The following is a 12238-nucleotide window of genomic DNA, read 5'->3' as shown; positions in this document are numbered from 1 at the left end:
CTGGGGGGCAACTGGGAGGGAACTGGGAGGGAACTGGGTTATACTGGGAGGGAACTGGGAGCAACTGGGAGGAACTGGGAGGGCATGTAGGGGTAACTGGTTTATACTGGGAGGGAACTGGGAGGGACTGGGAGGGACTGGGAGGGGACTGGGATATACTGGGAGGGAACTGGGAGGACTGAGAGGGAACTGGTTTATACTGGGAGGTACTGGGAGGGACTGGGATATACTGGTTTATACTGGGAGGGAACTGGGAGGGAACTGGGAGGGACTGAGAGGGAACTGGGATATACTGGTTTATACTGGGAGGGACTGGGAGGGACTGGGAGGGAACTGGGATAAACTGGTTTATACTGGGAGGGACTGGGAGGGACTGGGATCAAACTGGGATCAAACTGGGAGTTACTGGGAGTTACTGGGAGTTACTGGGATCAAACTGGGAGTTACTGGGATCAAACTGGGATCAAACTGGGATCAAACTGGGAGTTACTGGGATCAAACTGGGAGTTACTGGGATCAAACTGGGATCAAACTGGGATCAAACTGGGACAAACTGGGATCAAACTGGGACAAACTGGGATCAAACTGGGAGTTACTGGGATCAAACTGGGATCAAACTGGGATCAAACTGGGATCAAACTGGGATCAAACTGGGAGTTACTGGGATCAAACTGGGATCAAACTGGGATCAAACTGGGATCAAACTGGGATCAAACTGGGAGTTACTGGGATCAAACTGGGATCAAACTGGGAGTTACTGGGATCAAACTGGGATCAAACTGGGATCAAACTGGGATCAAACTGGGAGTTACTGGGATCAAACTGGGATCAAACTGGGAGTTACTGGGAGTTACTGGGATCAAACTGGGATCAAACTGGGATCAAACTGGGATCAAACTGGGAGTTACTGGGATCAAACTGGGATCAAACTGGGATCAAACTGGGATCAAACTGGGATCAAACTGGGAGTTACTGGGATCAAACTGGGATCAAACTGGGATCAAACTGGGAGTTACTGGGATCAAACTGGGAGTTACTGGGATCAAACTGGGAGTTACTGGGAGTTACTGGGATCAAACTGGGATCAAACTGGGATCAAACTGGGACAAACTGGGAGTTACTGGGATCAAACTGGGACAAACTGGGAGTTACTGGGATCAAACTGGGATCAAACTGGGATCAAACTGGGATCAAACTGGGATCAAACTGGGAGTTACTGGGATCAAACTGGGATCAAACTGGGATCAAACTGGGATCAAACTGGGAGTTACTGGGATCAAACTGGGATCAAACTGGGAGTTACTGGGATCAAACTGGGATCAAACTGGGATCAAACTGGGATCAAACTGGGATCAAACTGGGATCAAACTGGGATCAAACTGGGAGTTACTGGGATCAAACTGGGATCAAACTGGGATCAAACTGGGAGTTACTGGGACCAAACTGGGATCAAACTGGGAGTTACTGGGAGTTACTGGGATCAAACTGGGATCAAACTGGGATCAAACTGGGATCAAACTGGGATCAAACTGGGAGTTACTGGGATCAAACTGGGAGTTACTGGGATCAAACTGGGAGTTACTGGGAGTTACTGGGATCAAACTGGGATCAAACTGGGATCAAACTGGGATCAAACTGGGATCAAACTGGGAGTTACTGGGATCAAACTGGGATCAAACTGGGATCAAACTGGGAGTTACTGGGATCAAACTGGGAGTTACTGGGATCAAACTGGGATCAAACTGGGATCAAACTGGGATCAAACTGGGAGTTACTGGGATCAAACTGGGACAAACTGGGATCAAACTGGGAGTTACTGGGATCAAACTGGGAGTTACTGGGATCAAACTGGGACAAACTGGGATCAAACTGGGAGTTACTGGGATCAAACTGGGATCAAACTGGGAGTTACTGGGATCAAACTGGGATCAAACTGGGAGTTACTGGGAGTTACTGGGATCAAACTGGGAGTTACTGGGATCAAACTGGGATCAAACTGGGATCAAACTGGGATCAAACTGGGAGTTACTGGGATCAAACTGGGATCAAACTGGGATCAAACTGGGATCAAACTGGGAGTTACTGGGATCAAACTGGGAGTTACTGGGATCAAACTGGGATCAAACTGGGATGAACTGGGATCAAACTGGGATGAACTGGGATCAAACTGGGAGTTAATGGGACCCTCCAGTGGGCGTGGCCTCACTTTGGCCCCGCCCCTTCCTTTGGCCCCGCCCCTTTCCCTTAACCCCGCCCCTTCCCTTGGCCCCGCCCCTTTCCCTTGGCCCCGCCCCTTTCCCTTTGGCCCCGCCCCTTTCCTTTGGCCCCGCCCCTTCCCTTGGCCCCGCCCCCTCAGAACGGCGCGCCATTGGAGGGGGCGTGGTCAGTGGACGAAGGGGGCGTGGCCAGGACGCGGCTCGTGTTTAGCCCCGCCCCCGAGGACGACGGCGCCATCTTGCGGTGCCGCGCGGTGACGTCACTTCCGGGGGGCGGGGCCAGCGCCAGCGTCAAACTGCGAGTGACGTGTGAGGGACTGGTTTATACTGGTTTATACTGGTTTATACTGGGAGGGACTGGTTTATACTGGTTTATACTGGTTTATACTGGGAGGGACTGGGAGGGGCTGGGTTATACTGGTTTATACTGGTTTATACTGGGAGGGACTGGTTTATACTGGTTTATGCTGGTTTATACTGGTTTATACTGGTTATACTGGGAGGGACTGGGAGGGACTGGGAGGGACTGGTTTGTACTGGTTTATACTGGTTTATACTGGGAGGGACTGGTTTATACTGGTTTATACTGGGAGGGACTGGTTTATATTGGTTTATACTGGTTTTTACTGGTTTATACTGGGAGGGGACTGGGTGGGACTGGGAGGGGACTGCGAGGGAACTGGGGGTTACTGGTTTATACTGGGAGGGACTGGGAGGGACTGGGGGGGAACTGGTTTATACTGGGAGGGGATTGGAGGGAACTGGTCTATACTGGGAGGGACTGGGAGGGTTATAAAGTGTGACTGGTTTATGCTGGGAGGGACTGGGAGGGGTTAAAAAGACGATTTGGGGATACTGGTTTATACTGGTTTATACTGGGATGAACTGGGAGGGCATTGGGGGGCTGTAAAGGGTTACTGGTTTATACTGGTTTATAATGGTCAATACTGGTTTGTACTGGTCGGTACCACTTATACTGGCCCGAACTGGTTTATACTGATTCTGGTTTATACTGGTATGTACTGGTTTATACTGGTTTGTACCACTTGTACTGGTCCATACTGGTTTATACTGGCCCGTACTGGTTTATAGTGGTCCATACTGGTTTATACCACTTGTACTGGTATATACTGGTCTATACTGGTTTATACTGGTCTGTACCACTTGTACCAGTCCGTACTGGTCCATACTGGTTTATACTGGTCCATACTGGTTTATACTGGTCTGTACCAGTCTATACTGGTTTATACTGGTTTATACTGGTCTGTACTGGTATATACTGGTTTATACTGGTACATACTGGTCTATACTGGTACATACTGGTCTGTACTGGTTTATGCTGGTTTATACTGGTTTATAGTGGTCCGTACCAGTCCATACTGGTCCATACTGGTCCATACTGGTATATACTGGTATATACTGGTTTACACTGGTTTGTACTGGTTTGTACCGGTTTATATCACTTATACCGGTCCATACTGGTCCATACTGGTTTAAACTGGTCCATACTGGTTTATACTGGTCTATACTGGTTTATACTGATCCGTACTGGATTGTACTGGTTTTACCGGTCCGTACCAGTCCATACTGGTTTATACTGGTTTTTACTGGTTTATACCGTTTTTTACGCTTATACTGGTTTATACTGGTCCATACTGGTTTATACCGGTCCATACTGGTTTAAACTGGTCCATACTGGTGCAGACCCCCCCGCCGAGCTGACCCTGCACGGCTCCGCGGCGCTGAGCGAGGGGGAGGAGGGGCGGCTGAGCTGCACCAGTGCTCCCAGTAACCCCCCAGTACGGCTGCGCTGGTGGCTGGGGGGGCGCCAGCTGCAGCCCAGCGGGCAGGGCAGAGCCCCGGTGAGGCACTGGTTTGTACTGGGAGGGACTGGGAGGGGCTGGGAGGGACTGGGAGGGAACTGGGAGGGACTGGGAGGGAACTGGGATATACTGGGAGGGACTGGGAGGGACTGGGAGGGACTGGGAGGGGAAATGGGTTATACTGGGAGGGACTGGGAGGGACTGGGAGGGACTGGGAGGGACTGGTTTGTACTGGGACGGGACTGGGAGGGACTGGGAGGGACTGGGAGGGACTGGGAGGGACTGGGAGGGACTGGGAGGGAACTGGGAGGGAACTGGGAGGGGATTGGAAGGGAACTGGGAGGAACTGGGAGGGGATTGGAAGGGAACTGGGAGGGACTGGGAGGGAACTGGGAGGGACTGGGAGGGAACTGGGAGGGAACTGGGAGGGACTGGGAGGGACTGGGAGGGACTGGGAGGGGGGAAAAGGGGGTTTGGGGTTACTGGTTTGTACTGGGAGGGGACTGGGAGGGAACTGGGAGGGGACTGGGAAGGGTAAAAAGGGGATTGGGGGGAACTGGTTTATACTGGGAGGGACTGGGAAGGGTAAAAAGGGAGATTTGCTGTTACTGGTTTATACTGGGAGGGACTGGGACTGCCACTAACCACGTGACCCCGCATGACCCCTGGGTGACCCCTGACCCCGTGGTGACCCCAGGGGGGCGGGGCCGTGTCCAACGTGACCCTGCGGGGGCGGGGCCAGGACCACGGCTCCGCCCTCGTCTGCGAGGCCGAGACCCCCGGGCTGGGGACCCGGAGCGTGAGGGTGGCGGTGACCGTGAGCCGTGAGTGGGACTGGGAGGGACTGGTTTGTACTGGGAGGGACTGGGAGGGACTGGGAGGGACTGGGAGGGCACTGGGATATACTGGGAGGGGATTGGAGGGGACTGGTTTGTACTGGTTTGTACTGGGAGGGACTGGGAGGGGACTGGGAGGGACCCGGAGCGTGCGGGCGATGGTCACTGTGAGCCGTGAGTGGGACTGGGAGGGACTGGTTTGTACTGGGAGGGACTGGGAGGGGACTGGGAGGGCACTGGGAGGGGATTGGAGGGGACTGGTTTATACTGGGAGGGACTGGGAGGGACTGGGTGGGGACCTGGAGCGTGAGGGTGGCGGTGACCGTGAGCCGTGAGTGGGACTGGGTATACTGGTTTGTACTGGGAGGGACTGGGAGGGGTAAAAAGGGGATTTGGGGTTACTGGTTTGTACTGGTTTGTACTGGGAGGGACTGGGAGGGACTGGGAGGCACTGGGAGGGCATTGGGAGGGACTGGGATGGGATTGGCATGGACTGGGAGGGGACTGGGAGGGACTGGGAGGGGATTGGAGGGGACTGGTTTATACTGGGAGGGACTGGGAGGGACTGGGATGAACTGGGATGGGACTGGTTTATACTGGGAGGGGATTGGGAGTGACTGGTTTGTACTGGGAGGGACTGGGAGGGGACCCGGAGCGTGAGGGTGGCGGTGACCGTGAGCCGTGAGTGGGACTGGGGATACTGGGAGGGACTGGGAGGGACTGGGAGGGGATTGGAGGGGACTGGTTTATACTGGGAGGGACTGGGAGGGATTGGGAAGGGTAAAAAGGGGATTTGGGGTTACTGGTTTATACTGGGAGGGACTGGGAGGGGACCCGGAGCGTGCGGGTGGTGGTCACTGTGAGCCGTGAGTGGGACTGGGAGGGACTGGTTTGTACTGGGAGGGACTGGGAGCATGAGGGTGATGTCAGCGTGAGCCGTGAGTGGGACTGGTTTGTACTGGTTTGGACTGGGAGGGACTGGGAGGGGACCCGGAGCGTGCGGGTGGCGGTGACCGTGAGCCGTGAGTGGGACTGGTTTGTACTGGTTTGTACTGGGAGGGACTGGGAGGGACTGGGAGGAGATTGGGATATACTGGGAGGGGATTGGAGGGAACTGGTTTGTACTGGGAGGGACTGGGGGGCACTGGAAGGGACTGGGAGGGACTGGGAGGGACTGGGAGGGGATTGGAGGGGACTGGTTTATACTGGGAGGGACTGGGTGGGACTGGGACTGACTGGGTGGGGATTGGGAGGGAACTGGTTTATACTGGGATGGACTGGGAGGGCATTGGGAAGGGATTGGAGGGGACTGGCAGGGGATTCGAGGGGACTGGTTTATACTGGGATGGACTGGGGGGGACTGGGAGGGCATTGGGATATACTGGGAGGGAACTGGGATGGACTGATTTATACTGGGAGGGACTGGGAGGGGAATGGGAGGGGTAAAAAGGGGATTTGGGGTTACTGGTTTATACTGGGAGGGACTGGGAGGGACTGGGAGGGGATTGGGAGGAAATGGGAGGGACTGGGAGGGGATTGGTTTATACTGGTTTGTACTGGTTTATACTGGGAGGGACTGGGAGGGGACTGGGAGGGACTGGGATGAACTGGGACGGGACTGGTTTATACTGGTTTGGACTGGGATGGACTGGGATGGAACTGGGAGGGGATTGGGAGGGAACTGGTTTATACTGGGATGGACTGGGAGGGGAATGGGAGGCACTGGTTTATACTGGGAGGGACTGGGGGAGGATTGGGGGGGAACTGGTTTATACTGGGAGGGACTGGGAGGGACTGGGGGGGATTGGAGTGGACTGGTTTGTACTGGGAGGGACTGGGAGGGAACTGGGATGGTCTGGGAGGGGACTGGTTTATACTGGGAGGGACTGGGAGGGACTGGGAGGGAACTGGTTTATACTGGGAGGGGCGTGTCCCTTTAAGAGTGCGCATGTCCCTTTAAAAGGGGGCGTGTCCCCCAAGGGGGCGTGTCCTCTAAAATGGGCGTGTCCCTCTCTGGCCCCGCCCCCAGACCCGCCCACCGCGCTGTGGGTCGAAGCTCCGCCCCCCAACGCCACCTTCCGGGTGGGGGAGGGGCTGCGGCTGCTGTGCCTGGCCCGGGGGGGGCACCCGGCCCCCCAGCTGGGCTGGAGCAAGGTGAGAAATGGGGTGAAAAAGGGGGAAATTGGGAAAAATGGGGAAAAAAGGGGAAAAAACGGGGAAAAACGGTGAAAAAACGGAGAAAAACGGTGAAAAAACGGCGAAAAAACGGCAAAAAAACAGGGGGAAAATGGGGGAAAAATGGGGAAAAAACGGGGAGAAAACGGGCGACAAAACGAGGAAAAACGGGGCGAAAATGGGGAAAAACGGCGGGAAAATGGGGAAAAACGGTGAAAAAACGGCGAAAAACGGTGAAAAAACGGCGAAAAACGGGACAAAAATGGGGAAAAAATGGGGCAAAAATGGGGAAAAACAGGGAGGAAAACAGGGAGGAAACGGGGGTAAAACGGGGGGAAATGGGGGAAAATGGGGGGAAACGGGGAAAAACGGGGGAAAATGGGCAAAAATGGGGAAAATCGGGGAAAAATAGGGAAAAAATGGTGAAAAAATGGTGAAAAACGGGGCGAAAATGGGGGAAAAATGGGGAAAAAAGGGGGAAAAATGGGGGGTAAAATGGGGGGAAAATGGGCATCCGGCCCCCCAGCTGGGCTGGAGCAAGGTGGGCAAAATGGGGTGAAAAAGGGCAAAATTGGGAAAAAACGGGGAAAACGGCGAAAAAACGGGGAAAAACGGTGAAAAAACGGGGAAAAACGGTGAAAAAACGGGGAAAAACGGTGAAAAAACGGGGAAAAACGGGGCAAAAATGGGGGAAAAATGGGAAAAATGGGCACCCGGCCCCCCAGCTGGGCTGGAGCAAGGTGAGAAATGGGGTGAAAAAGGGGGAAATTGGGAAAAATGGGGAAAATGGGTGAAAAACAGTGAAAAAACGGCGAAAAACGGGGAAAAACGGCGGAAAAACGGGGCAAAAATGGGGGAAAAATGGGGAAAAAACGGGAAGAAAATGGGCGAAAAATGAGGAAAAACGGGGCGAAAATGGGGAAAAACGGGGGGAAAACGGGGAGAAAAGGGACAGAAATTGTGAAAACGGGCAAAAACGGGCAAAAAACAGGCGGAAAACGGGCAGAATTGGGGAAATTGGGGGGGAAACAGGGAAAAACAGGCGGAAATGGGAAAAACGGGCAGAAACGGGGGATAAACAGGAGAAACGGGCGAAAATGGGGAAAAACGGGGAAAAACGGGGCGAAAATGAGGGAAAATGGGGGAAAACGGGAGGAAACGGGGCAAAAACGGGCAGAGAATGGGGAAAAATGGGCAAAAATGGGGAAAATCGGGGAAAAATAGGGACAAAATGGTGAAAAAATGGTGAAAAACGGGGCAAAAATGGGGAAAATGGGGGGCAAAATGGGGAGAAATGGGCACCCGGCCCCCCAGCTGGGCTGGAGCAAGGTGAGAAATGGGGTGAAAAAGGGGGAAATTGGGAAAAAATGGGAAAAATGGGGAAAAACGGTGAAAAAACGGGGAAAAACGGTGAAAAAACGGCGAAAAACGGGGTAAAAACGGGGAAAAACGGCAAAAAAATGGGCAAAAATGGGGAAAAACGGGGGAAAACGGGGGGAAAACGGGGGGAAATGGGGGGAAATGGGGAAAAATGGACAGAAAATGGGGGAAAATGGGCAAAAATGGGGAAAATCGGGGAAAAATAGGAAAAAAATGGTGAAAAAATGGTGAAAAATGGAGCAACAATGGGGGAAAATGGGGAAAAAAGGGGGGAAAATGGGGAAAAAGGGGCACCCGGCCCCCCAGCTGGGCTGGAGCAAGGTGGGGAAAATGGGGTGAAAACACGGGAAATTGGGAAAAAATGGGGAAAAACGGGCAAAAAAACGGGGGAAAAATGGGGAAAATGGGGGGAAAATGAAGAAAAACGGGCGGAAAATGGGCAAAAATGGGCAGAAACGGGGAAAAGTTGGTGGAAACGGGCGGAAACAGGGAAAACGGGAGGAAATGGGCAGAAACAGGGGAAAACGGGAGGAAATCGAGCAAAAACGGGCGGAAAAGGGGAAAATGGGGGAAAACGGGCGGAAATGGGGGGAAAATGAGCAGAAACGGTGGAAAACGGGCAAAAATGGGCGGAAACAGGAAAACGGTCATAAACAGGCGGAAATGAGCAAAAACGGGCAGAAATGGGGAAAAATGGGCGGAAACGGGTGAAAACTGGTGGAAATGGGGAAAAATGGGGGGAAACGGGTGAAAACGGGCAGAAATGGGAAAAACCAGGCAAAAATGGGGGAAAAACTGGCAAAAACGGGTAAAATTGGGGAATGGGAGTAAAATGGGGGAAAATGGGGGAAATGAGGAAAATGGGGGAAAATGGGCAAAAACGGTTGGAAAAGGGGAAAAACGGGTGGAAACGGGGAAAACCGGAGGAAACGGGGGGAAAATGGGCAGAAACGGGGGAAAACGGGCAAAAATGGGCAGAAATAGGGAAATTGGGGGGGGAAACGGGGGTAAAATGGGGGGAAATGGGGAAAAAAATGGGCAGAAACAGGAAAACGGTCAGAAACGGGTGGAAATGGGGGAAAATGGGCAGAAACAGGGAAAAAACGGGCGGAAACGGGAAAAAACGGGTGAAAACGGGAAAAAACGGGTGAAAACAGGCGGAAACAGGGAAAAATGGCGGAAACGGGTAAAATGTGGGAGAAACGGGGTAAAAACGGGTGGAAACGGGGAAAAAGGGGCAAAAATGGGCAGAAACGGGGGAAATAGGGAAAACCGAGCAGAAACGGGGGTAAAATGGGGGAAATGGGGGAAATGGGTGGAAACGCGGAAAAAAGGGCAGAAATGGGGAAAAATGGGTGGAAATGGGGAAAAACGGGCAGAAACGGGGGGAAAATGGGAGGAAATGGGAGAAAATGGGGGAAATAGGGGAAAATGGGCAAAAACGGGCAGAAAACGGGGTAAAATGGGCGGAAATGGGCAAAAACAGGGTGGAAACGGGGAAAAACAAGTGGAAATGAGGAAAAACAGGCGGAAACGGAGAAAATGAGGAGAAACGGGGGTAAAAAGGGGGGAAACGGGGAAAAATGGGCGGAAACGGGGAAACGGGGGGAAACGGGGTAAAAATTGGGGGAATGGAGGAAAATGGCGAAAAATGGTGGAAATGGGGTAAAATGGGGAAAATGGGGGAAAACGGTCAAAAACGGGGAAAACTGGAAAAATGGGGGGAAATGGGCAAAAAGGGAGGAAAAACTTGGAAAAACGGGAAAATGGAGGGAAATGGGGTAAAAATGGGGCGAAAATGGGGGGAAATGGGGAAAAATGGGGGAAAAAATGGGGGAAATGCAAAAATGGCACAAAAATCCCCCTCCAGTTCCTCCCAGTATATCCCAGTATATCCCAGTCCCCCCCAATCCCCTCCCAGTCCCTCACAGACCCTCCCAATCCCCTCCCAGTATATCCCAGTATATCCCAGTCCCCTCCCAGTCCCTCCCAGTCCCCTCCCAGTCCCTCCCAGTATATCCCAGTATATCCCAGTCCCTCCTAGTTCCATCCCAGTCCCCTCCCAGTCCCTCCCAGTAGATCCCAGTCCTTCCCAGTTTATCCCAGTATAAACCAGTTCCCTCCCAGTATATCCCAGTCCCTCCCAATTCCCTCCCAATCCCCTCCCAGTCCCTCCCAATTCCCTCCCAGTCCATCCCAGTCCCTCCCAGTATAAACCAATCCCCCCCAATCCCTCCCAATCCCCTCCCAGTCCCTCCCAATTCCCTCCCAATCCCTCTCAATCCCCTCCCAGTCCCCTCCCAGTAAATCCCAGTATAACCCAATCCCCTCCCAGTCCCTCCCAGTCCCTCCCAGTATATCCCAGTTCCCTCCCAGTATAAACCAGTCCCTCCCAGTCCCTCCCAATCCCCTCCCAGTCCATCCCAGTTCCATCCCAGTATAAACCAGTAACCCCAAACCCCCTCCCAATCTCCTCCCAGTATAAACCACTTCCCTCCCAGTTCAACCCAGTTTATCCCAGTTCCCTCCCAGTTCCATCCCAGTCCCTCCCAGTATATCCCAATCCCTCCCAATCCCCTCCCAGTATATCCCAATCCCCCACAGCCCCCTCCCAGTATATCCCAGTATAACCCAGTCCCTTCCCAGTATAACCCAGTCCCTCCCAGTCCTTCCCAGTCCCTCCCAGTATATCCCAGTATATCCCACTCCCCTCCCAGTCCCTCCCAGTCCCCTCCCAGTCCCTCCCAATCCCTCCCAATCCCCTGCCAGTCCCTCCCAGTCCCTCCCAGTATATCCCAGTCCCCCCCAATCCCCTCCCAGTCCGTCCCAATCCCCTCCCAGTATAACCCAGTCCCTCCCAGTCCCTTCCAATCCCCACCCAGTCCCATCCCAGTATATCCCAGTTCCTCCTAATCCCCTCCCAGTCCCTCCCAGTCCCTCCCAGTCCCCTCCCACTATATCCCAGTCCCCCCCAATGCCCTCCCAGTCCCTCCCAGTCCCTCCCAGTTCCCTCCCAGTATAAACCAGTATATCCCAGTCCCTCCCAGTCCCTCCCAGTCCCTCCCAGTATATCCCAGTCCCCCCGCTCAAGCCCCGCCCCCTCCCCAGGACGGCCGCCCCCTCCCGGAAGCGCCGCCCCAGAGCCGCTCGGGTCACGTGACCATGCGGGCGCTGCACGTGACCGCCGCCCCCTCCGACAATGGCGCCGACTTCCGGTGCGAGGCGGGGCCCGCCCGGAGCGCCCCAGTGCGCGTGCGCGTGCTGTGTGAGAGACTGGGGATACTGGTTTATACTGGGAGGGACTGGGAGGGGCTGGGAGGGGACTGGGAGGGGATTGGGTTATACTGGGAGGGGACTGGGTTATACTGGGAGGGACTGGGAGGGGCTGGGAGGGACTGGGAGGGACTGGGAGGGGATTGGGAGGGACTGGGAGGGAACTGGGAGGGACTGGGAGGGACTGGGAGGGACTGGGAGGGACTGGGAGGGGATTGGGAGGGACTGGGAGGGAACTGGGAGGGACTGGGAGGGAACTGGGAGGGGACTGGGAGGGGATTGGGAGGGGATTGGGAGGGGACTGGAATGGACTGGGGTATACTGGGAGGGACTGGGAGGGAACTGGTTTATACTGGGATGCAATTGGGAGGGACTGGGAGGGACTGGGAGGGTTAAAAAGTGTTACTGGTTTATACTGGGAGGGACTGGGAGGGACTGGGAGGGGATTCGGAGGGACTGGGAGGGACTGGGAGGGTTAAAAAGTGTTACTGGTTTATACTGGGAGGGTGAAAAAGTGTTACTGGTTGTACTGGGA

General features: G+C 54.3%; 1 protein-coding gene across 1 annotated transcript in view; it reads left to right on the top strand.

The window, feature by feature from the left end:
• NPHS1 (NPHS1 adhesion molecule, nephrin) overlaps positions 1-12238 on the top strand; it is a gene marked incomplete at its 5' end in the record, with an annotated part of 66369 nt that overhangs the window by 28823 nt on the left and 25308 nt on the right. The window contains 5 exons of the mRNA XM_072920757.1: positions 2357-2525; positions 3921-4078; positions 4737-4863; positions 6905-7029; positions 11539-11695. Of these exons, the coding sequence (XP_072776858.1) occupies positions 2357-2525; positions 3921-4078; positions 4737-4863; positions 6905-7029; positions 11539-11695 (736 nt within the window). The remainder of the gene's footprint in view (positions 1-2356; positions 2526-3920; positions 4079-4736; positions 4864-6904; positions 7030-11538; positions 11696-12238) is intronic.

This window comes from Taeniopygia guttata, chromosome 33 (genome assembly GCF_048771995.1).
Source record: "Taeniopygia guttata chromosome 33, bTaeGut7.mat, whole genome shotgun sequence".
Classification (NCBI taxonomy): Eukaryota; Metazoa; Chordata; class Aves; order Passeriformes; family Estrildidae; genus Taeniopygia; species Taeniopygia guttata.
Note: the sequence above shows the minus strand (reverse complement) of the source record. Positions and strands in the feature narration are given on the sequence as shown.